General features: G+C 38.8%; 1 protein-coding gene across 1 annotated transcript; it reads right to left on the bottom strand.

The window, feature by feature from the left end:
• Positions 1-1,845: 1,845 nt before the first annotated feature.
• On the bottom strand, positions 1,846-22,765 carry LOC134656358 (katanin p60 ATPase-containing subunit A-like 2). Its single transcript, XM_063511877.1, has 9 exons — positions 22,635-22,765; positions 21,642-21,806; positions 5,846-6,031; positions 5,566-5,759; positions 4,954-5,137; positions 3,974-4,170; positions 3,107-3,230; positions 2,891-2,996; positions 1,846-2,050 (listed from the first exon to the last, which is right to left on the bottom strand). Exons 1-9 carry the CDS (start codon positions 22,683-22,685, stop codon positions 1,920-1,922), a joined length of 1,338 nt encoding a protein of 445 aa, XP_063367947.1. The 5' UTR covers positions 22,686-22,765; the 3' UTR covers positions 1,846-1,919.
• Between the last annotated feature and the right edge of the window lie 4,350 nt (positions 22,766-27,115).

Here is a 27,115-nt window from a genome sequence, read left to right on the forward strand (position 1 = left end):
TTGGAAATTAACCAGTAACGACGCGCTATCCCATACTAAATTAATTTTGTATTAAGCAGAAACGTCTGCGAACGATGTTATTAACGCTTATTATACTTCTGGTCAAAAGTCTTTCGTGGTTATAGTTACATGAGAAAATTTAAAGTTTGTACGGAACCCTCGGTGCGCGAGTTAAACGAACTCGCACTTGACCGGTTTTTTTCTTACTAAACCATAGTAATCAAATAACCTCTCTCCAACCGTCTAGTTAAGCATTAGACCATTCACGATTACATATAGCGTGAAAATGAAGTTCAAAATTGCCTGGCAGACCACTTCCTTTACCGGTTACATATAGTCCGTCAAGCTGGATATGTCAGTAGCAATGTAAAGCAAACTAAAGTATGGTATCCCTAGGAACCGAACAAAAAGCAGCAATGTACATCGAACAACGATGAAATGTAAACAAAACAGTTCCACAGATAAGATATAAATGACAGGCGACTTTCGAACAATTCAAACGTAGTGTTGCTAAACCGCGATTTTTCAAATTTGCCGCCTTTTGCTACTGACAAGATTTGCTTGACCAACTATATTTCTTGCTATGACTTGTCGAGATCTGATACCAAAATATTAAAAATGTATAGAGTTATTGGTACCAGAATAATAAGAAATGATAAGTGTGCATAATTGTATCGCTTATAAACAGTGTCACAAAAATGCATGTAAATTAATGAAAAATGTAAAAGAATATACTTGGTCAACCAGATCTTTACAGTAGAAAAAGGCGGCAAATTTGAAAAATGTAGGCGCGAAGGGATATCGTCCCATAGAAAATTTGAATTTCGCGCCTTTTTTTACTGACAAGATTTGGTTAACCAGCTATAACTAATAATCAACATTAAATTAAAAAAAAAAATACTTACCCCATTATTTTCAATGCCTGATTTAGTTCAATTATTGTTTTATCCCTTTCTTACAAATACATAAGTCAAAATGACAGATAAGGACAAACGATTATTAGCTAGTTGAGGTTTGTAGCGCGTTTATGAATAAGGGGTCAGATGAAATTTTTTGTTATAGCCAGTATTTATTTTCGTCAATAAAAAACATCAATTGACTATATAATTATCGTTTTATTGTATATGTAGGTATAAAAAAAAACATTTTGTTAATATTGAAAAACCTAAAGAAGTTTTGTACTTATATCCTAAAATTGCTTTATGATATGTATTTTAAAAGAGTATTTTGTATAGAGTAGGCGACAGGGCGATGGTAATAAACAAATGTAAACCATTTGTGTTTTATTCAGTAGTTTCGTTTTTAGGGTTCCGTAGCCAAATGGCAAAAAACGGAACCCTTATGGATTCGTCATGTCTGTCTGTCTGTCCGTCACCACTCAGTCCGTCAGCCATTTTTTTTTGCCAAAAAATATACAACTTCGTAGCTACTGTCTCAGTAGGTAGGTACAAAAAGTAGGTAGGTATAGGATGACAAATACGAATGTTTCCAAAGGATTGTTTACTCAAACTACCTATTTTAATTAAACATACACAACAGTCGCACACATCTATAGTATTGAGCAAATGTGTACTTTATCAGGACGCAATAAGACTTAGTTCCGATCACGAGCAGCCTGTCTCTTTCTGCCATTCCTAGTGTCTCTTTCTCTAATTCGCAATTTAAATGTTTCAATAAAACAAACAGTAAACACACCGTTAGACATAATATGGTATTGAGCAAATTTGTACTTTATGAGGACGCAATAAGACTTAGTTCCGATCACGAGCAGCCTGTCTCGTTCTGCCATTCTTAGTGTCTCTTTCTCTAATTCGCAATTTAAATGTTTCAATATAACAAACAGTAAACACACCAGTTAGACATTACATGGTATTGAGCAAATTTGTACTTTATGAGGACGCAATAAGACTTAGTTCCGATCACGAGCAGCCTGTCTCGTTCTGCCATTCCTCGTGCCTCTTGCTCAGGTTCCTGGAGACGGGTTTCGTCTTGTTTATGGCCGTCAAGATGGCGGCGAGGTCTAGACGGTATTTGCGTTGCTGTTTGTCTCCTGAAGAAAAACGTTTCATAAAATGCAAAAGAGGGCGCTGTAAATCTCCATCTGCCTCATTGCTGCTTCTTTCATTAAAGCAGAAATCACGCGAGGTTCGATAGGGGGGTTTACGAAAAAATCACGACAGATCACGGGGGGGTATAAGAAGACGGATACGGACGGACGGGGGGGATAGTGTGAGGTGTTGTGTCACTCTGGGAAGAGAAGACCATGTTTTATTAAAAACATGGTCTTCTCTTCCCAGAGTGACACAAGCCTACGTCACAAAAACATTGCCACTTTATATAGCGCTATCGCATATTATCATATAGCGCTGTCGCATGATGACGTAGGCTTGTGTCAGCCTCATGGTCGGAAGAGAGTACCAGGCGGAGTATATTATAATACCATGCAGTGAACGAAACTAAGAAAAATACCTACCACATGAGTAGATACTTTTCTCGGTATATCTTCAGTCGACACTACAATCTAGCGAGTCTATTTTACGACATTATGGAGCGCGTATCTTAAAATTTGCCGTAAACACCTCGCGTGATTTGTGCACAACCCCAAAGGCAAGATTAATTTAAAAGTTCATTAAACAGTTTTGAATGATTCACGGTTAGTTTCACTAGACATATCGACCGGGATATGAACCGTGATTACCTTTTGTATTGTTTTCGAGCTCCCGATATTTCGACGCAGTTACATGCATCTTGCGGGTAACTGAAGATAGCGGGTGGGTGTCAAAGTTGTGTAGACCGCGCTTGGTCTACCTCATATAAGTTTAGTGAAGTTCATTAAAATCAGAGTTTGAGTCAAGGACGCCGCCTGCTGAAACTTAGGTAACAAACTTACCTTTCCCCATATTGGGCAGCATCATCCTAACGCCTGCCATGAGCGCCTCCTTGCACGCCAATTTCACATCGCTGCCCGAATAACCCTCGGTTCTCGTGGCCAGGTCCTGAAAAATGCATAATGAAGGGATTAAATACGCGCCTAGTTCCCCGTTTTATGTCGGTTTTTTGCGATTTGCGATTCACGCGCATAGTCTGGATGGGGCTTTATACATACGGTGAGGTAGGGTGCCGCATCAGGACCGAGGAAAAGTGAAAACAGCTCAGCGCGAGTCTTGTGGTCTGGTAAGGGGATGTATACACGTTTTTCTAGGCGACGCAGCATGGCTGGGTCGATGTCCCTGTGGAATGATAGAAGGATGATAAAATTAAATTTGATTTGATCACCGGCGGGAGGGACGTACATGCCCATTCGAATTCGTTAACATAGGTACTTAGGTACCTAATAGAACTGTTCGCCGCTCTCGGCTGTTGAATATTGAAATACGTACGTGCCACTATAATAAGCTTCAATGGGTAAAAAAGTAGGTACTTATATAACCTATAAATAAGTATAGTTTAATTGTATAGTATATATCTACATTGTACGTCATTATCATTGCATTATATATTTATAGTATAACCCTAAGCTTTATTATAGGACTGTATGACATCTTGCCCAGAATCAATGATAATTGATAATGATCACAATCATTACAGGCATTAATATTCAAGCAGTTCACATGAATTTACAGATGTCTAAGAAGATACTAATGAATAAATTAAGTATGATATTATTGTGCTGATAATGGCGAAGGGGGTAAATCCTAGCACTCGGTTTAGACTCTCGCGCGAGCCACGAGACGAGCCGCGAGCCGCGTCACGAGACGCGAGTCCACCGCTTACACTCGCGTTCGGCTTGTCATTCGGTTATAAACCTTATGCCGTGCCGTTAGTGTTTAAATTATATTAGCTCGACGAGCTTGCGAGCCACGAGACGAGCCGCGAGCCCACCGCTTACACTCGCGTCTCGTGGCGCGGCTCGCGGCTCGTCTCGTGGCTCGCGCGAGAGTCTAATCCGCCTATTAGTATAAACTGCACGGACCATGGCATGTTAGAGTTGGCGAGCAGGAACACGATGCCTTCCCTCTCGCTCACTCCATCCAGCTCAGTCAGGAGCTGAGCCTTCAGTCGGCGTGAGGCCTCGTGTTCGCCAGGCATGGACCGCTCTGAGGCCAGGGTCTCTACCTCGTCGATGAAGATTATTGAGGGAGCGTAATAAGACGCCATTTCGAATAATACCTGAAACAAGATTTTTAGAGTAATTTTAAAATATCTTTTTAGATTTTGAACCTAAAGATGAAGTAATTTGCAAACGAAGCTCTCTCTATGCTGACTGCAGTTAAATTCTTGCTTAGCCAAAAGAAAGGATATATTAACCTATGTGTTTTGACTCACACACAGACTCTTGCCCGTGCTCGGAGGGCGTGTAAAAGGAACTTACTTTAACGATCCGTTCAGAGTCCCCCCGCCACTTGGTGACGACCGTGCTTGGTTGCACGTTGAAGAACGTGCACCGGCTCTCGTTGGCCACGGCGTGCACCAGCAGACTCTTGCCCGTGCTCGGAGGGCGTGTAAAAGGAACTTACTTTAACGATCCGTTCAGAGTCCCCCCGCCACTTGGTGACGACCGTGCTCGGTTGCACGTTGAAGAACGTGCACCGGCTCTCGTTGGCCACGGCGTGCACCAGCAGACTCTTGCCCGTGCTCGGAGGGCGTGTAAAAGGAACTTACTTTAACGATCCGTTCAGAGTCCCCCCGCCACTTGGTGACGACCGTGCTCGGTTGCACGTTGAAGAACGTGCACCGGCTCTCGTTGGCCACGGCGTGCACCAGCAGACTCTTGCTCATGCTCGGAGGGGAGTGTAAAAGATACTTGCTTTCACGATCCGTTCAGAGTCCCCCCGCCACTTGGTGACGACCGTGCTCGGCTGCACGTTGAAAAACGTGCACCGGCTCTCGTTGGCCACGGCGTGCACCAACAGACTCTTGCCCGTGCTCGGAGGGCGTGTAAAAGGAACTTACTTTAACGATCCGTTCAGAATCCCCCCGCCACTTGGTGACGACCGTGCTCGGCTGCACGTTGAAGAACGTGCACCGACTCTCGTTGGCCACGGCGCGGGCCAGCAGAGTCTTGCCCGTGCCCGGGGGGCCGTGTAGAAGAACGCCGCGCCAGGGTTCCAGGAGACCAGTGAACACTTCTGGGTGTCTGAAACAATAAAGTTTATATATATAGGTCAGGTACCTATTAAATAAAAAACATCGGTACTTTAATCACAAACCCCATCGGTTTTAGCTCAGTATCTGGCATCGCATAATATCAGTTTACGAATTGAAAATAACGTACAGTACCTACTTATTTAATTCAGAACTGGCGGCATATATAAGGGACCCTAAAAAGTTTCCCGCTATGCGCTTCCAAGACGGGCTAAGTTGTAGAACGTTGCAATCAGCGAGCTTCGAAGTTCCCGTCCAGAGTTCAGAGTCAATGCGTAATATATTTTCTGTTGGTTTTTATGTCGAAGATCTAAGAAAATTCGATTTAAAGGCTTGATAAGCATAAATTATCCAAAAAAGTTTGACCCATCATAAATCCGTTGATGGGTTGAACTTTTTCAAGACTTTCACTTGTTTTACCTGACAGGATAAACAACAGACTCCATCAACAGGCTCTTTGCCTCCCCCAGCCCCTTGATATCGTCCCAGCTGACATGCGCCGGCTTGATGATATCCTGGTACAAGTCTTCCACCAGCTGCTTCTTTTCTGGAGACGCCCGGGCCAGGAATGTTGATAGGGATTTCAATTCTATGGCTGGTATGCTTTGATAGTCCTATATAAACAAATAGACAAAACCTGTATAAATAAAAAACTATTATTAATAAAAAATCATTGATCTTACGAGTTTTAGGTACCTACCTGTTTAGCCAAACCGAGCTGCTTGACCGTGACATCAGGCAGCGAGGCCTCAAGACGCCCAAGGGCCTCGGGTTCCGGCCTCGGCCTCGCCTGTCTCGTCGGAGGCCTACGGGGGACCGGTAGCGAGACCTGCCGGAGGAACTGGGGCTGCTTGTTGAAGCGGGATAGGAAGTAACTTGTGTAGTCCTAGACAGAGAAAAAAGGGGTTTAATTTACAAATTTTATTGGTTTTTGTTGCAGGTGTATCAGCCATGGAAAAACTAAACTGTGTTTTTCTTACCACAGGCAACTGATACCCTTCGAGACAATTCTAAAAACCTCAAACACAATTAGGTCGCGTTGTTTTATCACAAAGTTCCTAAGGCGACCTCCTGTGTCCATCATCAGATAAGCTCGAGGGTACCATAATATTGCATTGCCACCCGACTTACATATGTATACAAATTTTCAGCTTCATTGGAAGTCGGAAAGTGAGTCAAATTTAACTTGCAAGACTGGAACACTGGACCTATTATTATATCCTGTTATTATGATTGATAGTAGTCTTCGCCATCGGAAATTAAATTTAGCTTAGCTCTCTAGTGGTAAAATCTCTTCACGGATATAAAAACGTTATGAGTGAAAGTTGAGCTCATCTGAGAATCTTGCCAACTAAAGTTTCAGAGCGAACAGGAAAACTTACTTAGCTTGAGAATTTTATTATCTTTAAAACTAAAAGCGGCCAAGTGCGAGTCGGACTCGCCCATGAAGGGTTCCGTATTTAGGCGATTTATGACGTATTAAAAAAACTACTTACTAGATCTCGTTCAAACCAATTTTCGGTGGAAGTTTACATGGTAATGTACATCGTATATTTTTTTTAGTTTTATCATTCTCTTATTTTAGAAGTTACAGGGGGGGGGACACAAATTTTACCACTTTGGCAGTGTCTCTCGCGCAAACTATTCAGTTTAGAAAAAAATGATATTAGAAACCTCAATATCATTTTTGAAGACCTATCCATAGATACCCCACACGTATGGGATGGGTTTGATGAAAAAAAATTTTTGAGTTTCAGTTCGAAGTATGGGGAACCCCAAAAAATTATTGTTTTTTTTCTATTTTTGTGTGAAAATCTTAATGCGGTTCACAGAATACATCTACTTACCAAGTTTCAACAGTATAGTTCTTATAGTTTCGGAGAAAAGTGGCTGTGACATACGGACGGACAGACAGATGGACAGACAGACAGACAGACATGACGAATCTATAAGGGTTCCGTTTTTTGCCATTTGGCTACGGAACCCTAAAAAGTTGATGAGAATATCTTAAGATAGAACCTCATCAACTAGGTAAAGAGATTACTTAGTACCTAGGTATGTAGTTATGTACAATCGAGATCACAAACATAACATATTTTATATTGCTTCTTATCACAAAACCTAAGTAGGTACCTACCTACCTATAATTTTAAGTTTGGGTCAGAGTAAAAGAATACAATTTCAAAAAGTTAAGTATATAAGTCAACATTTAAACAGTTGAGCCTCACGGCTGCATGGGTGTGGGTTTAGGGTTACCAGATCGAAAGGCGCTATTATCGGGAAAAAATAAAAAAAATCGGGATTTTGAGACATAAGTCGGGAAAAAGAAAACATTCAAATTAAAGTACCTAATTGTATTAAAAACAACGATATTTTACATTATTGGCACTACGTAAACTGCTCTGCCCATAGACGTTTTTATAACACTGATGCGCTCGACACGGGTCGCTCGCTCGCTCGACGACAGTTCGGAATTTGAAATTATTGTTTTATAACGTGCAGCTGTTTTTCGGGACATTAATTTCCACTTTGTCGGGAATCGGGAACACATGCTAAAAATCGGGAGAATCCCGCCAAATCCCGACCATCTGGCAACCCTATGTGGGTTGCAAGAAGGTCTTCTCTTACTTCAGTTTGTTTAGATGTACATACGATGTAGTGCATAATTATTTTCCATCGTATTTTCACGGAAACGTACGAACGTGTCTTGCTATTTCAGTCAGTCTCTGTACAAAAAGTAGCATGACAAATTATATGAACGATTCCGAGAAAATATGATGGAAAACAATTATGCACAACTGTTGTATCGCTAATTAACTTGGTACCTATTATTTATTATTTTGTAGGTACCTACTCGTACTTAGATAGTTTAGATACCTATAGGCGATAACACTTTACAGAGAAGGCTCTTCAATCTATATCCTGTGGGCTTAGCACGGTAGCAGTTATCACGCAATATGGTATAAAATATGTGAATAAAACGTTAGTTACCGACGATTTTATCATGCATACTATGGTAGCAGACGATATATGGAGTTATCCACATTTGACAGCGGTAGATGACAGAAGACAATTTGCATAACATGGGGGTTGGATAATTTGACATATTATCCCATTTTGACAGTTCAACTTAGTTAATTTTATCTAAGTGCTTCTTAGGTGACGATAAGCCTTGTCGTGAAAGCAAAACTAGTGAATAAACCTATTACAAATACAAATTACAGGTAAATATCCGTTTTTCTATGATTATATTGAGAGTTATTAGTTACAATGTTCCGCTTTATATAATATAGTCAATATTTTATTTGCAGGGAAGTCAAATTTTATTATTCCTACTCGCGGCTGCTGTTGAAGAAACAAAGCGTCGAAAAATCTCGTGCATAGCTTTAAGAAACGCTTGCAACCCGTTTGATATGCCAGACAAAGAGTTTCGGCATATTTACAGAGTGTAAGGAGTGTGCAGTGCATTTATGTGCCGAACTTAACGCAGAGTCTCAAAACGGTGATGGATTACCAAAACACCTTAAAGGTAAAGCTTAATAAAATTGTAGTGTTTCTTTAAAGTTAATATGTATTCCATGTAAGACAGGCGTCTCAATGACAATGCTACTAAACTCTTAAATACTATCTCATATTATAATTGTAAAAATTAGTATGTTAAGATATTCTGTTGCACAATCTTATACTTACTAACAGAGGTTACTTATTTAAGCCACTTTTTACCTCAACATTCATATCCTAACCTAAAGGGGAAAGTCTACTTACCTAGGTACAAATATTACATCTATGTTCTTATTTGTTTTAGGTTTTAACAGTATTAGCTGTAATACTGGTAGCTGATGGCAACTACCAACGCGGGACTAGTCAAGATGATGGCTTGTCCATTGGCCAGACTACTGTAAGTCAATACCTTTCTCGAGCAACTTGCACACAGAAGGTAAGTTCTCTTGAGCACTGAATTAAGTACTTACTAGACATAAAAAACTGTGACGTTCCACTAGGCGTGTCTTAGTAACTTTTTTGAATAAGTATGAGTGTGGCTGTATTGTGCAATGAGATAGGTAACTATTGTTTGATAGTTATGTTAAGTAGTTACTGGGTCTAGGATACATACTGTCATTCTTCATATTCAATTATTCATTATGTGAAAAAAACTGACAATCACAATATAAATTCCTGAAAATCTACCATGTGTAATTTTAAGTGAAATTGTATATTGTGAGATAAATAAATCATATCATATCATATCATAATCTGGGAATGCATTTAAGGTTTAACTAAGGCATCCAGTTCTAGTTCTAATGTGCTGCATTGTTGACAAACATACTTAGTCATATTTTTATTCAAAAAAAATAATACAGGCCTATTGCTTGATGACTAGCGGAATGCGCAGCAAGCAGCAACCTCGAGTCTAGGACAAAACTTAACTTTCATATTTTTGGTGTGCATCAGTAAGCGTTCATATTGCTCTTCACGAGACTCCAATGGATAATACATATATATAAAAACTAGCGGATAATATATATAAAAACCAATGGATATTATTCCCCGAAATGGTCGTTCCCGTCGATTAGTTACTAGTAGCTATATTTTGGGTGCAAATAGCCTGCACTCATGTGAAAATATTTCATTCATAGCTGCTGTTACTTATTTCCTTATTTTTCTTCCAGAAAACTTCTCGTGGATACAGGGGGAAATTAAGGAAGGCGCTCCCCGAGGACTTCCTAAGCATCATGCACAAAACCGGCTGTTGTTAAGAGCCCATCAACCTGCACACTAGCGCCACTGCTAAGTAATCGTGATTATTTCAATTTAACGAAATATATTTAAAAAAGGGGGCCGCTACGCATTGTATCTTGTATTAAAGTACCTTTTGAATACTCGTACATCAAACTAGTTTCTATGTTGCTGGATTCGTCAATCTATGCGTCCAAGTTAAAACGGCCGTTTTTGTTTTGAGTTTATAGATTGACGAATTCAGCAACATAGAAACTAGTTTGATATATTCACAAGGTAATTTAATACAAGATACAGTACGTAGCGGCCCCCCTTTTTTAAATATCTTTCGTTAAATTGAAATAATCATGATTATTTAGCAGTGGCGCTAGTGTGCACGTTGATGGGCTCTTGAGAATGTGCGCGTGCGAGCCAGCTTAATAAATACTTATTTCGCCTATAACCAACTATGTTTTACTATCACACAAATACCTACCTAATCTATTTACCTATTTTTCTATGGTCAATCTTCATACAAAACAGCATTCCCCGCATGTAGGTGTCGCTTATTCTTATTTTTCATTTTAGCGTACAAAATCTGTCACTGTTACTACTTATAGCTTCTAAACGTATTTAATCCGACTTTCATATATATATACACTATAGTATAATTAAAGCATTTTAAGCACGTTCTTATTTAAAGACGCATCTAGTTAGTCTGTGGCGGTCAAAAGGTTAAATAAGAATATTCCTAAATGCTCTATTATGCTATAAGTCTACCTACTTTAGTAACTATAACTACGGTCAGACAGAGTTTAATACTCTAATAATTAATGTTAAATTTTAAAAAACTATGTTAAATCCATTAACAACAATGTCAATATTCTCGCGGCGTTGGCACTGTTGTCAGTCTTCTATGTTTACTAGGTAAGTTAAGAGCCCGTCAACGTGCACACTAGCGCCACTGCTAAATAATCGTGATAATTTAAATTTAACGAAAGATTTTTTTAAAGGGGGCCGCTACGTATTGTATCTACATAGTATTAAAGTAACTTTTGAATACATCAAACTAGTTTTATGTTGCTGGATTCGCCGATCTATGAACTTAAAACAAAAACGGCCGTTTTAACTTTGGACGCATAGATTGAAGAATCCAGCAACATAAAAACTAGTTTGATGTATTCAAGAGGTACTTAAATGTGACGGAATCTATGAAAAGGGACCTTATTGTCGATGGCGCTTACGTCATTATTAAAGATGCTCCGATATAAATATAATGCCGCGCGATGTAAGCGCCATCGACAATAAGGTCCCTTTTCATAGATAATGCCCCAAATACAAAATACAGTACGTAGCGGCCCCCTTTTTTAAATACCTGACGTTAATTTGAAATAATCTCGATTATTTAGCAGTGGCGCTAGTGTGCACGTTGATGGGCTCTTAACAATATCGGCTCTGTGCTGCTGGAGAGAATATTATAAATGGGTAAATAACACAACTATTGCCAAAAAGATAAACCAAGTTTATTTTCACATTAAATTATGGTATACAAACAAATCATTAATTGTCGTCCCCGGTGCGAAAGTGCCCATGATGCTAGCAACTTTTTAACGCTGGATTACTATGGGCAGCTTTTGCACCAGGAACGGCTCGGAGCGAGGGCCGTAATGTATAGGTATACATAGTAATGACCTGAAAAGGGAAAAAGTGTTTTGGTCTCAGACACACTCAGAGTACTCAGACATCGATATAACCGGAGAGTTAGCCACGGAAATAGGTACTTATGCAATTTATAGAGCAACGTAATCCCTCTAGTTAGTGTGCCATACTAACATTATTAATTAATCCGGTCGCCTGGCAGCAGTTCAGCGGTGGGTGTGAGAGTGGTTGGGCAACAAAGTGGTTGTAAAATCAATTGAAGGTGTGCAATTTATAGAGCTCTGTGTTTGGTGTGATATTATAGCTAATTATGTATTTAATTCAAATATAACAATGCCAGGCGTTTTTGCTTTACGTATATAATCCACTCGTACTTTTCGCAATCGTACTTTTTGTACTCTGTCACAGAATAAATAATAGTACTACTCTGTTCGATTACGCCTAGGTATGTGTTAAGGAAAAGTAGAAGACATATACAACTATGCGTGAAGCAATTGTGAGTCAGGTGGAATTTGCTCATGGTCTTCCTGCAGGCGCTCAAGTGGTTTGTGTACTTTCATCACCTGACACTACTATTCCCCCAAATAAAACGCCTGGCATTGTTATATTTGAATTAAATATATAATTAGCTATGATATCATTTTACAACCCCTTTGTTGCCCATCCACTCACACACCCACCGCTGAACTGCTGCCATGCTGGATTAATTAATAATGATAGTATGGCCCACTAACTAGAGGGATTTCGTTGCTCTATAAATTGCATAAGTACCTATTTCCGTGGCTAGCTCTTAGACTAATATATATAATATACAAATACTTAAATACATAGAAAACATCCATGACTCGGGAACAAATATCTGTGCTCATCACACAAATTAATGCCCTTACCGGGATTCGAACCAGGACCGCGGCTTCACAGGCAGGGTGACTACCCATTAGACCAGACCGGTCGTCAAAACATATATATGTACTTACATAAGAGAATTTGGGACGTTAGCCGCGTACCCTGCCTCGTTTCCAGCCTTGGCCACCGGTGGACTTGATCACTTTATCTTTAGTGTATGACATATATTTCAATTTATAAGAACTGAAACAAACTACTAATGATGTCGCGGGGTAAACTATAAAAATACTAACGCGTTGGCCACATTGCGCGACTGGCTCCGGCTAAGGCAGGGAAGGCTAGATGGGAACGAAAGGTCCGATCGCTGTGTCTCGCTACAACCTATGGTTGTCGCCTTAGCCGAAGCCAGTCGAGCAATGTCATGGCCAAGCCGTAAGGCTAAAGGCTTCGTCACACAGGCGCGTTTTCCGGGCGGGGCGTTAGCGGGGCGCGCCGCTTTTACATATAAAACGCTCACGCCCCGCCCGGGAAACGCGCCTGTGTGACGGAAACTTAAGCGTATGCTGAGACGCAGGCGACGTAGGTCACGCAGCGCAGCACAGAGCGATTTTTGTAAAGTATAGAACGTCCTTTAGGTACGCACACTCCAGAGTAAGGACGTTCCATACTTTACAAAATCTGCTCTGTGCTGCGCTGCATGAACTGCGTCGCCTGCGTCTCATAATACGCTTAGCCTAGTGGCATTATTCATAAAAGTGTTACTGCCCTGAATTAGCTATGAATCGTTTGTCTTTATCTGTCATTTTGACTTAGATAAAGATAAGATAAAAGATAGTTTATTCAAGTAGGCATAATTACAATGCGCTTATGAACGTCAAATAAAGCTAGGTAGACCGGCTCCCTTCGGATTTGAAAGAAAGGGATAAAAAATTATTTAACTAAATCAGGTCCGTAAAGTTTTATGAATAAGGTGGTAAGTACATATCTTGTCAAATAAAAATGATATTTTTGATAAAAGTTTTTATTGCCGACTATAAAGGCCCCTGTACACAATGGGCCATCGCCGGCCAAACCAAGGGACGCAGCCATGCGGTAGAATGAGATAGCAATATCACTTGCTCCCTCTAACGCATAAATGCGTCCCCCAGAATGGCGCATTGTGTACTGGGGCCTTAACAGGCAATTAATACCTACTCATAAAAACAATTTCTAAGAAAGCCAAACACAAATTTGGTTGCTTTATATATATCAAAGAGTTTCTTTGCCCACATCCTGCGTCCATCATCAGATATTCGGTGGTACCATAATATTGCGTTATCAGTTATCACCCAACTTAAATAATGTATATTAAGTTTTAGCTCAATCGAATAAAGAGACGTGGGGTCTAATTTATCTTGTAATATGTACTTGATACATACATTGCAACTTAAAGGTTTGTTAGAAAAAACCTTTTAAATACCACTGTAATAGTTTCACCTACATATGCTTAACAAATAAACACTTTTACTATTGACTTCGAAATGCATGGACGTGCCTGCTGAGAAGTGTGTTCCAGGCAGAAAGTCAGAACTTTTTTTTGGCGCACTCTCTCGTTCTATAGCTAAATATTATGACTATCCCTTTTCTAAATAAGTCATTAAATAATTGAGGCTGCAGATTTTAGTTAATTTCTATCGTGTCCTCGATAACTTGAGTGTCCTCCAATATGTTATGACTGAAACAGAAACAAATAGATTAGATGAGGTCATGATTCTATAGTGGCGCAGGCTAGTACAGAGGTTCATTTGCAAATTATAAGAAATTAATGTCATTTTTAGAAAGCTGTCGTTTTTAAGTCAGGGGGATTTTATAGTTTCATTGGTCCGATTTCGTTTCGACTGAAAATAAATTAAATTTTGTTCCAGTAACTATTAATCCGTTATTTAAAGCATTTTTGTTATTATTATTTTATTAAAGAGTACCTATTATGTATTAAAGTGTAGTCTATGCCACCTGCGGCATAAAAACATACCAATGAACATCTTATTCAACAATATTTGTCTCAGTAGTTAAGCTTTTATGCTAGGGTAATACACGACACAAACATACCCACACACATACATACATACCTACATACATAGGCTGCTAAAATCATAATTCTTCCCATTGTCACGTATACAATCAAACCACTTAGGGTATTGCAAATGAAAACATTTAAAATAAGAGTACCTACTTAAATCTTTCAATTAAACTGCTGGCAATACACACTAGGCTATGCCTGCGCAGTTTAGCATGTACACTGTACAGTTCAACTGCACAGGTAAAGCCGGTTTGGAAACTGCAGTCGAATGCCTTTTTACCTGTGCAGTTAGACTGTACATAAAAATTAAATATTAATAATATTTTATCCTTATGTCTTAGATTCATGGCACAAAGTGTGGTGGTGTTTTTCTTTTGTCAATACACTTGAATTCTTACATACAAAACCAGCTTCTACAATATTCAGACAGGGTAAAAAAACAATTTTGAAAGTGAGGTCTACGGGTTCCAAAGTTTTTAATTGTTGTTACAATCATTATGACCTTTTTCTGCAGTGTGAAAAAAATGTCAATTGGTAGTTTAGTAGTGTATCTTTCAATGTTGTTAACTCTAGTTTACCAAAAACAAGTATAACAAACTAGAACTTTCTAGTTAGGTAATTAATCTACAGTTGGATCAACTTTTACAACATCCATTGTTGCCATGACAACTTCATGCAATTATAGTAGTCATAGAACAGTTTTTAACAAACATTTGTCACTTAGTAGAACATAGTCATAGTAGAAGATCAGTGTCAATAGTTTTAAATGGCACAATAAACTCTTCATGATTTTAGTTTAAGAAAGGTGTACTTACATCTCCAATCCTTGATTCTTCTGGATCCATTTTAGACAAGCCAGTTCTCCCGGTAATTGGTTGAGTTACCGCTCACTGCTAGCGGAGCCTGGGTTGCTGCCACATTGATTTTTCTAACTTTGCAGCTCAATTAACGACAAGTCTGACAATAAAAATAGAATTTATAGATAATTGACACATTTAACAGCTAAATTGTATTCAGTGATGACTTGATGACCCTACCTGCAACGGTAGTTAGAAACTGGATTTGGGCTAATATCAACAAGATAAACAACAAACATTAACACATTAACTGCCAGCGACTCACTAGGGGAGTTCACTGTTCGTAGGCGCTTTTTGCTACATACGGTTTTTCCCATGTTATCGGCTACACTCGTAGCGCGTAGCTCGCGCTGGCACTGAATGTTTTAAGTAATGCTAAGTTATGGATGTTTCTTGTGTCCATACTACAAACTTTGCTTAGTTTGAGATGAGGTTGATCTGTATTAATTATTAGCATAGTACTTACCGACTTCCATGCCTGCTGCCACTGATGCCACTGATCTGTACGGATCGTGCTCTCATAGAACTTGAATGCAGCACTGCACTTATCTCTGGCTTCCGAGAGGCTCATGGTCCTCCCTGTACTCCCTGTAGGCGAACAGGGGATGCTGAGTTATATATTTTGCTAGCATTTTCTTCTGCGTCAAAGAATCGACTGAAAAACATATTCATGACAAAATCAGTTATGATCAAACGAATTATAACTTTTTCTGTAAATAAATTATTGGTTTTTAGAGAAACTTACATTATGCGTGGCATTTTCTTTAGATTTCACAGCAAATCAGTATTTTTCTTCAACTTGGTTTGTATTCTGATATTTTCACTGATCACGCGCGTACGCGATGCTTGTCAATGTCAAATTATTGTCAATTGACTCAATTGTCAAACACGATTATCCGTGCATGTTATAATGTAGGTCAATTTGTATAAAGCTGTCACTCATTTAAACACTTTTCAATTTGGAAGTGTAGTAATAAAATTGACTATTCATGTTCAAACTATGTCCGACACACGTCCGACATATGAATAAGGGCAGCCATTGAATAGATTTTTCATAAGCTCTACGCATAGACAGTCGTGGTCACTATCGTATGATAGTCGATAACTTTATTCAATATCGACGTGGTAGGCTTATCGTAGCTCGGGGCCATGCTCAGCGTTATGACAAATTTACCAATAACGTTAGAAGACAACGTATCATACCACGTGCAATATGATACGCCCGTGCTAAGCCCGCTGGCCATGGTATAATAATATACTCCGCCTGGTACTCTCTTCCGAGATTCGCGAATGACCTAACTGTCACTTGCCTACGTCATCATGCTGTTTACAGGTTCTCAAACTTTAAAATGTGGGAGAATTTTAACCAACGGTGAAAATTATTTTAACCAGAGATGTACAAAATGGTTTTAAAAAAGCATTTAAATACAAAATGCAAAATACTTTTCAGATTTACTATTTCAAATGCAAAATACCAAATAGTTTTGCGTTTTGTATTTCAAATGCTAAATGCAAAATAGGTATTTTCAAAATACTTTTTCAAAATAAAATACCTTTTGACGAAATCTCAGATATTTTTATTTATTTTAGGTATTTATCATGAGAATAGCCATAGAATAGATAATGTTCGTCGTTTTCGTTTGACATTGACACTAATCAGACATAAATAGCCGGTTTAGACTCTCGTGGTTCGCAAGCTCGTCGAGCTAATATAATTTAAACACTAGAGTCTGTGCGGAAAGAGAAGGGTCGTGGAATGTATGGGGCCTAATACATTCCACGACTCTTCTCTTTCCGCACAGACTCTAACGGCACGGCAAAAGGTTTATAACCGAATGACAAGCCGAATGCGAGTGTGTCGAGGCGAGCCACGAGACGCGCCGCGAGCCGAGCCGCGAGTCTAAACTCTAAACGGCTATAAGACGCGCACTCTGACCAAAGAAGAAAAAAAGCGGCCAAGTGCGAGTCGGACTCGCCCATGAAGGGTTCCGTATTTAGGCGATTTATGACGTATAAAAAAAAACTACTTACTAGATCTCGTTCAAACCAATTTTCGGTGGAAGTTTACATGGTAATGTACATCATATATTTTTTTTAGTTTTATCATTCTCTTATTTTAGAAGTTACAGGGGGGGGGGACACACATTTTACCACTTTGGAAGTGTCTCTCGCGCAAACTATTCAGTTTAGAAAAAAATGATATTAGAAACCTCAATATCATTTTTGAAGACCTATCCATAGATACCCCACACGTATGGGTTTGATGAAAAAAAATTTTTTGAGTTTCAGTTCGAAGTATGGGGAACCCCAAAAATTTATTGTTTTCTTTCTATTTTTGTGTGAAAATCTTAATGCGGTTTACAGAATACATCTACTTACCAAGTTTCAACAGTATAGTTCTTATAGTTTCGGAGAAAAGTGGCTGTGACATACGGACGGACAGACAGACAGACAGACATGACGAATCTATAAGGGTTCCGTTTTTTGCCATTTGGCTACGGAACCCTAAAAAGGGCGCGCATGGCTAGCAGGCGCCTCTATCGGTCAAATTCGGCAATACAAGCGTCATTCGTTCATTTCATTTTGTTTGACTGGTAATGTTGGCTAAACTTAATCACAAAGTATTTTGCATTTTGAAATGAATATTAAAAATGCAAAATACATCTCGAAAAGTATTTCAAATAAAATACAAAATGGTTTTTACTAAAAGGCATTTAAATGCAAAATACAAAATAGGTATTTTGCATTTTGTATTTGCATTTTAAATAGAAGTATTTCAAATAAATCGCATCTCTGATTTTAACGGCATTAATTTTAAGTTATTCATGTAGAAACATAGTAAAATAAAACAAATCTATACTGCACTTTTCACTCCTACTCTTACAGTTCCGAATAGAGCAGCCAACCATTTTCGTAACAAAACATTAATTACCAAGCTTACGCCGTGAAAAGTTTGGAAAACACTGCGACTGCTGACACTGAGCGAGAAGGAAATAACAATTAACACGCGTTCGACAAGGATGACGGTCAGGGACAAAATGGCGGATTGTCAAATGTGACAGCGCTATCCTGTGTTGCCAGTAGTGTAAACAGAATTACCCGAACGTCTGAAATTTCTTTCGTGAATCGGAAGATATTGCTAACGAATAATTAAAAATGATGTGTTATTGTAAAATTTAAGATAAAATACATATAAATGAAAATTATAAAATTATAAAGAAATATTTTAACTTATTAACCATAGATATAATGTACCCATGTAACATGTTATGTTGAAATAAAGTGGCAATGTTATTGTGACGTAGGCAAGTGACACTCTGGGAAGAGAAGACCATGTTTTATTAGACCATGATCCTGGCCCAATTTTATATTGGCGCGTTTATAATACAGATAATGACTTAAATTTCGACTCTGCTAATAAATAATATATTGCATACGACACAGATGACGCTTTCACACCACCCAACCCCGAAAAGACATATCTCCGTAACTCTAAAATGGCGTTACTGTCTTTTGGATGTAAAAAGGTAATGCCAGTTTAGGCACACCGCCAACAGTGTGAATGTCGCTGTGATATCGTAAAGCAGTCATCTTATACAATTTAATACGTGTTGAGGTTATGACGTGTGACCTTAATTCATGTGGGTGCGAATATCTCGAAAATTTTATGCGAATAGTAGGGGCTACCCGTAAGTGTAAGGCCTGAGTGGACGCTCGAAGCGGAGCGTTCGGCGGGGCGTGCAGCGTGGCGTCGGGGTCAGGAGTAATTTGAGCAGCGTGCACTAAGGCCGCTCCTATACGCTTGCATTTGTTTAACATGCACGCCGCACGCCCCGCCCCGCTGCACGCCCAACTCGAGCGTCCACTCAGGCCTTACACTAAGATGGAGATGTGAAAATCTATTTGAAATATGGAGGGAAGAAACATGAGGGATGGAAAACAAACTTTATTTAAGAATGGCGCATATACTCGTAATCCTAAAAAGAAAATTCCTAATTATCTTTTAAAACTAAAACACCATCGTCATCATCGTGGACGGTGATTTCGATGGGAGCACCGTTAAATGCATGAGCCGGAGGATTACACCGCAGATATGGTGTTAACTTTACTTTCCACCTTAGTACCTATCTTTTTGAATATTGATCTTATCGAAAAAAATTACGGAAACTTTTTGTAGAACATTTTATATATTTTTTTTTTGCTATGGGTCACCGATTACGAATTATTTAGGTACAAAAAAAACTATAAAAAGGGACCTTTACCAAGTCTTACTCGACTTTTTACCAACACTAATGACTGCTGTTGTTATATATATATATATATATACAGGGTGGCCCATTTAGATCGGTCAGTATGGGAAAATCTGAAACTATAAGACATACGACGATCTCTTCTTAGGAACCATGTCATCGATTTTAGTAACAACAAACAACATTCATACATTTAATTTTTTTTTAATGTAAAATGTATTGAAAAAAATGGTGGCTATTTCGAAAACATACTGAAAGGGTTGCTTGCACTTATACCTTCTAGGGATCGCTGGCGAAGTACCGGATCCAGTAGAGTTGGAGGGAGTGCCTGTTCGAAATACCCAGTTGGAGCGAGTGCGTGCACCGGGCTCCGTGACAACCTTATCGTGAAGGGCTGACTTCTACGGTCGTTGCGCCTACAAGGGCAGTGGTGTCCTAGCCTAGGCAGCTCCGCACATGCATGAGACGTGTCCCATGTTAGCCTCTCACGAGTTGTACGCATTTGTGTGCGTGCATGCGAGGGAGTCTTACATCCTACAACGGAGAAGCCAATTAATAATGAACTGGTGGAGGCTACCTCCACCTGGTGAAGACCCAGCTTGCTGCGACTGCGTTGGCTGTGGCAGCCTTCAGTGGCTGCGCTGATGACAGTGACCTTCGGGGCGCCGGTCGGGTCAGGCGATGGCCGAGCTAAAAGGCGGTTTCGTAATTTAGCGGTCTTCACATCACTACAATAACCTCTGCGACAGCACTATGACGTCTGTCATCTAGAGATCGGTTTTTTGCGCGTGATCGGCGTCGCGTATTACCTAAGTCCAAAACTCTGATTATTATTGTGATTCCCTAATAAATATTGTTTAAAATGGTGCTCTGGTGTTTTTACCCTTACAATACTAAAATAAATTAAAGGATATGAAAACAATGCATTTTATTTATTTCAGACATCATGTTTCATAGTAACATTTACTGCTTAAGACCTACACAGTCGATATCTAAATAGAAATAATTTTAGATTTTTTTTTTCTAAACGTCTGGGTTCGATTCCCGAGCTGAGTACACATTTTTTTTAAATGTATGAATGCAGTTTTTCTTGTTACTAAAATCGATGACATGGTTCCTAAGAAGAGATCGTCGTATGTCTTATAGTTTCAGATTTTCCCATACTGACCGATCTAAATGGGCCACCCTGTATATATGTGCGACCTACTTACACATACAAGCGTTAAAACCATTAGGTACCCTCATCTGTGACCGTAGGGTATCCCCGTTAAACGTTTCAGTGTGATGGGTGCTCTCGTGTGGAACGGAGCGGTTCACTGAACACTGCACTGCGGGGGTTGATTCCGAATGTGTGTGACACTTAAAGGTACAGAGAGACATTTAGATAGAGTTCAGTTTAACTGAGACAATTTTGGTTTTATTGACATTAAAGAAACTTGGCGTTATTGTATGATTTGTGTACCTAACTCATGAGTTTTATGTGAAAACAATGCGTTTTCAAATTCTTAGTAAAAGAACTCTCTGAAAATAAGGACTCAAGTCTCTACATTAACCAAGTGTGACCTATATCCAAGAAGCACACATAGCTGTTGAAGCCATTACCCTCATATGTTGCCGTAGGGTATCCCCGTTAAACGTTTCAGTGTGATCGGCGCTCTCGTGTGGAACGGAGCGGTTCACTGAACACTGAACACTGCATTGTGGGGGTTAATTCCGAATGTGTGTGACACTTAATGGTACGTATGGGGTAAAATTTAGTTGTAGTTGTTATTATTTTCATCATCATCATCTCAGAAAAGGATATGTCTTGTCTCAGGAATTATAATAATAATGACTCTCTGCTGGTTAAAGAATGATGTAAGTATTTTTGTACAACTAATTTTAATCAAGCGTCTTCGAGCGATAAGTTACTTAGGTACTACATTTTTTGTTATAAAGGCTGCGACTTATCAAAACACCGGTCCGATCCCTCTTAACTTCACCCACTGAGCTTACGAAGCTTACCTTAAAGGCGCTTAGCGACATCTACCGTAAGAATGTTCTATGTTAACGGCTTAAGTTATATTTTTGGTACCTAAGTATTGAGAAAATAGAATCATAGTTTCTTACCTGCATGATGATGTCCAGGTCTATGTTATCACAAACTTCGTACTCCGCAGTAAGACCTGCTTCCTCCGCCATAATATCAGCTGCGTGGAACAGACCTTCGGCTTTCAGGTAGCTGTGGACCAGGTACCGAAGGATCCGCTTGCGACTCCGAAAGAGGGACTCTTTCTGTTTAAAGACAAAAAAGTGGATGAGATGTGAAAATTTATTTGAAATATGACAATGCAATATGGTCCCATCGAGCTGATCATCAGCCGGCCTAGCCAAGCTGGCAATCGCTATCGCTTCGACAATGAAACGCTTTGTTTTTCTATCACTCTTCCATATTAGTGCAACAGTGACATTGGGCCCGATTCGGATTTTGTAATAGACATCTATTAGATATCTTTTAGACATCGCCAAGATACGATAACGATATGTTTAAGATCTAACCTGTCAAATTTGACATTTCCGCGATTCTGGAGATACTCTTGAACGATTTCCACAAGATATTACTTAGAGATCTAATTCACATCTAATAGATATCTAACACGATCTATAGTAAAAGTGACATTGGTTTCCCGAATTGCGCTGCAAAAGAGAACTAGTTGAAATCTAAACTATAACGTATCTAGAATGGATCTCGTACGTCTCGTCTCTTGTGAATATCTTGAAGTTCGAATACGGCAGAGTTGCGTTTCGATCGCTACGGAGCGATTGGCAATTTGGCACATCGGCTACGCGGCCAGACCTGCTAGCAGCTAGTTGCGTTCTCGCGCACGACTCCATACATCTTGCGCGACTTCAAGTATGGACTTGCGCTTATGTATGGAACGCAACTCATGCTTGTTGCTAGGCCTACATGAATAAAGTATACTTATTTTGACTCATGCTAGACCGCCTAATGATGGAGAACGCCGCCTAAGGATGTGGCTCTGTGATAAAACCTGTATAAAACAACGCAAACTAATTGTGTTTGGGGGTTTTTAATGGTCTCTATGAATTAACAGAACGTACCGCCTCCATTTTCCTCATTTGACTCATCGGCCTGTTTATAACTCCGGACATGACTGCTTATCCACGGAATAAACCACAATATTAATACAATAACAATAAACAAGTATAAAATTGGTAAATGACAATATTTGTCAGTCCAGTCACAAGCGTTAGCGGTAGCTTGGGGTTGTATGGTAACCAAGCAACTGTTAGGGTTGGTTGATGTTGTACTAGCGCGTTCTTTCCAAAGAGTTCATGCCAGTTCATGCCCCCTCTGTCTAATTAATAACAAAAATAAGCTAAATTAAAACTAAATACGATGTAATACATGTATTGCCTAAGAAATATGTAAACTAGCATCGTTATTCGTTAGCGATCAAATTATAGGAATAGATAGACGACTCTTTTTTGCAACCATAAATAAATAATGATATTTTTTGTCCAAAGTTATATTTTTTCATATTTTTTTACGCCTTATGTGTGTGTGTGTGTCAATAAATGAGCGTGTCAATAAATTGAGCGATATTTTGCTTTGTCCTGAGTTGGGTATTTACGCAATTGCACATTACATTAGTCATGGTACGCAAATTTCAAATGTGATAAGTGGCGGACTCGAAGAGAGGCCTATGCTCAGCAGTGGGTGATAAAAAGGCTGATATAGTGATGGTGATGATGGTGATGGTGGTGATGATGATGTGGAAGCAGTAGACGTCTTTTGGAAGAAGTGCAGCAGTGGTAAGTTTTTACAACTCTGTAATTATTTTTATAATTTTGTTTAATAGAAGTTTCGAGACCACTGTCTTGTTGTAAGTTCAAGCAGGGTTAAATTAAAAATATATTTTATAGTAAAATCCGTCGCTACAGGAAGTCTTAGCCCTAATACTAATACCTATTTCATTCGGGGTGCCCTTGTTTCCCATAAAGTTTTAAGTCATAATGCATCGGTTGTCATATATTATCATTACTCATAAAACTGAAATCGTGAAATTTTCAGGATTTTCGTAAAGTTATCCTATAGATAGTTTAGGTTAAATTAGGTTTGTTTTATGGCAATCCTGAAAAGTGAGGCGTTTCTGAACAAAATGCATTATGACTAACGAAAATGCGGGCAAACAATACATTTATGACTATTAATGACTAATTTTTTTTGGGAAACAATAAAAGTAGAGACCCATTTCAATCAAATGCATTATTTTGTTACAAATTGTAACTTACAGTCAGCAGCAGAAGTTGCTAAGCGGGCGAGGTGTTCAAAATTACCTTGACACGCTCTTATTCTCTTAACAATAAAGTTGCGTCAAGATCATTTTGAACACCTCGCCCGCTTAGCAACTATTGCTGCTAACTGTACAACATAAAAACAACTAAACTCAGCGTCAACTACTAGCGAGTTTAATTAAAGGAAATGTTCTTTAGAGTTCTGAGCCGGTAATGAAGCTGGGATGTAACAATTACAAGCCGTAAGGCCGCCTTTTTAATTACTCTGCCAAGGGCTGTCATTGTAGTCAATGTAGTAGCTTGCAGAGTTAATTGCTTCAAACCTAGAATAAAGTTTGAAGCACACCAGTGCGCGTAGCCAACATGCCAATCGCTATATCGCTGTTTATATATTTTCGAGACCGTAACGTATAGGTAAAATACATATAGGTAGGTACACGATTTGACAAAATTAATTGGCCAGACAAAATAATTTCCAAGCTACGTCAAAGGCCAAAAGATAATTATTAAATCTTTACGATTAGGTACGCCACGAAATAGGCATAATTATAATTCAAATCCTAGGATCCCGCTAGCCAAAGAAGGTTGTCTGAAAAAGATCGCTTTAGCGATAAGACCGTTAATTGTTACCTAGTTATAAATTCTTTTTAATTTCTTTGTAATTTTACATGTAAAATGTAACGTTATTGGTGAAAAACTGTGAAGGCGCGGTCCTGGGTTCGAATCCCAGTAAGGGCATTTATTAGTGCGATGAGCACAGATATTTGTTCCTGAGTCATGGTTGTTTTCTATCTATTTAAGTATTTGTATATTATATATATCGTTGTCTGAGTACCCACAACACAAGCTTTCTTGAGCTTACCGTGGGGCTTAGTCAATTTGTGTAATAATGTCCTATAATATTTATTTTATTTATTTAATAAAGAATATTTACTTACAGTCACATCATATATATCGGAGCGGTCAAGGCGCTCATAAATATCTAAACACGCCTCTATTTTCAAGGCGTTAGAGTTGTGTTCACAGATATTTTTGAGCACCTCGGCCGCTCCGATATATCTGGCGGCGACTGTACTGTACATACATTTAATTTTGTGAGTTTAGGCTGGCCAGCAACGCTAGACTGGTCTGCAAGTCATGTCGGTTAAGTCGGCGGCAATATGTCGGGCCTGTCGGAGGTAATAAAACACACCGGGTCGCGGGTTCGGTGCCGGCTGAATACGAATGCCCTTTTTAGCACTTTACGCGCTGACCGCTTAGTGCCATGTTTAGAGTTCCTGAGGAAATACCTATCACTAGGTACATAGTATAAAACAAAGGGCCCGATTCAGATTTTGAACTAGATATCTATTAGACATCACCAAGATACGACAACGATATTTTTAAGACCTGTCAAATTTGACATTTCCGCGATTCTGGAGATACTTGAACGATTTCTGTCTGTCCCTTTGTATGCTTAGATCTTTAAAACTACGCAACGGATTTTGATGCGGTTTTTTTAATAGATAGGTAGAGCTTAGTGATTCAAGATAAAGGTTTATGTATATAACTTGTTAAACCTGCGAAGCCGGGGCGGGTCGCTAGTTTTATCTAAATCGGTTCAGCGGTTAAAGCGTGAAGAGGGAACAAATGCCACAATGGTAGTCATAAGGGAAAGTATTAAAAAAAAACTGCAAAATCGATTTCAAATTTAGAAAAAAATCGGAAACTTCATATTTTTTAAGGGAATTCAATTTACCATTTCCGAAATGAAAGTTTCATTTTTATCCTCTAAATGTCCCTGAAATTTCCGTGTTTCATACTTTTTGGAAATTGTCCGCATCTTGGACATTTGTGACATGTGTCTGTACTTTTAACGTTAATACCTATCAAGCTTATCGTTGAACGGCGTTAATTTTTCTTTCTTTAATACTTGCTAAGATATAATCATGCTTTATTAGAAGCTGACAATGGAGTAATTAAGTTAAAATTTATCGTTCATAAAATAATTGGCACTAGGGAACTAAGACTGCAGTGAAAATGTGCTAGCAATAACCTACAATCTATATAAGCTCAGCCGCAAATTGTATAACGTATACTTCACAACGTCGTATCTGATACAAACCTTCATTGCAAACTCAACTTAAACCCCTACTAAATAAAGTTCCCTTTCCAACATATATAAATACAAAGATATGAAGTTACGAAAACCAGCGGTCGATCGACATACAAAATTAGTAACGCCGTTCTCAAACGCGCTATTGCTAAAGTTCTATTCATTTTTGTACTAAAAATTGTTAGAGTCGTGTTTGTCAGCCGCAAAGTTATGTTGGCGCTAGTTTCAGGAGTGAATTGACACTTTTCTCTGTTAGAAAACATTTTAATCGACTTAGGAGGCGATATTAATTTTTCCTCTTTCGATATTGCGGATTTATAGACTTTTATGCACAAAATGATGGAGAAAATTTTAAGACAAAGTTAAATTTTATTCTGAAACTAAACTCAAAATATATTTTATCTTGTAAATACCTACCAAAAATATAGTCGTTAAAGTAAATAAAGTTTATCCACTTGAAATAAATAAATAAGCGTATTTACCCAGTTCAAAAATCGTTAATAATATTTTTTTTACTACGGGCGTGGCGTGAAAAAGGAAATAATCCGTGCAAAAAAACCCGTGCGAATTTTAGAAATGGTACCTAACATAATAATATGTAATACATTTGCCATAAATCATAAAAAGCGGCCAAGTGCGAGTCGGACTCGCCCATGAAGGGTTCCGTATTTAGGGGATTTATGACGTATTAAAAAAACTACTTACTAGATCTCGTTCAAACCAATTTTCGGTGGAAGTTTGCATGGTAATGTACATCATATATTTTTTTTAGTTTTATCATTCTCTTATTTTAGAAGTTACGGGGGGGGGGCACACATTTTACCACTTTGGAAGTGTCTCTCGCGCAAACTATTCAGTTTAGAAAAAAATGACATTAGAAACCTCAATATCATTTTTGAAGACCTATCCATAGATACCCCACACGTATGGGTTTGATGAAAAAAAAAATTTGAGTTTCAGTTCACAGTATGGGGGACCCCCAAAATTTATTGTTTTTTTTTTATTTTTGTGTGAAAATCTTAATGCGGTTCACATAATACATCTACTTACCAAGTTTCAACAGTATAGTTCTTATACTTTCGGAAAAAAGCGGCTGTGACATACGGACGGACAGACAGACAGACAGACATGACGAATCTATAAGGGTTCCGTTTTTTGCCATTTGGCTACGGAACTCTAAAAATTCAGT

Source organism: Cydia amplana, chromosome 18 (genome assembly GCF_948474715.1).
Source record: "Cydia amplana chromosome 18, ilCydAmpl1.1, whole genome shotgun sequence".
NCBI lineage: Eukaryota > Metazoa > Arthropoda > Insecta > Lepidoptera > Tortricidae > Cydia > Cydia amplana.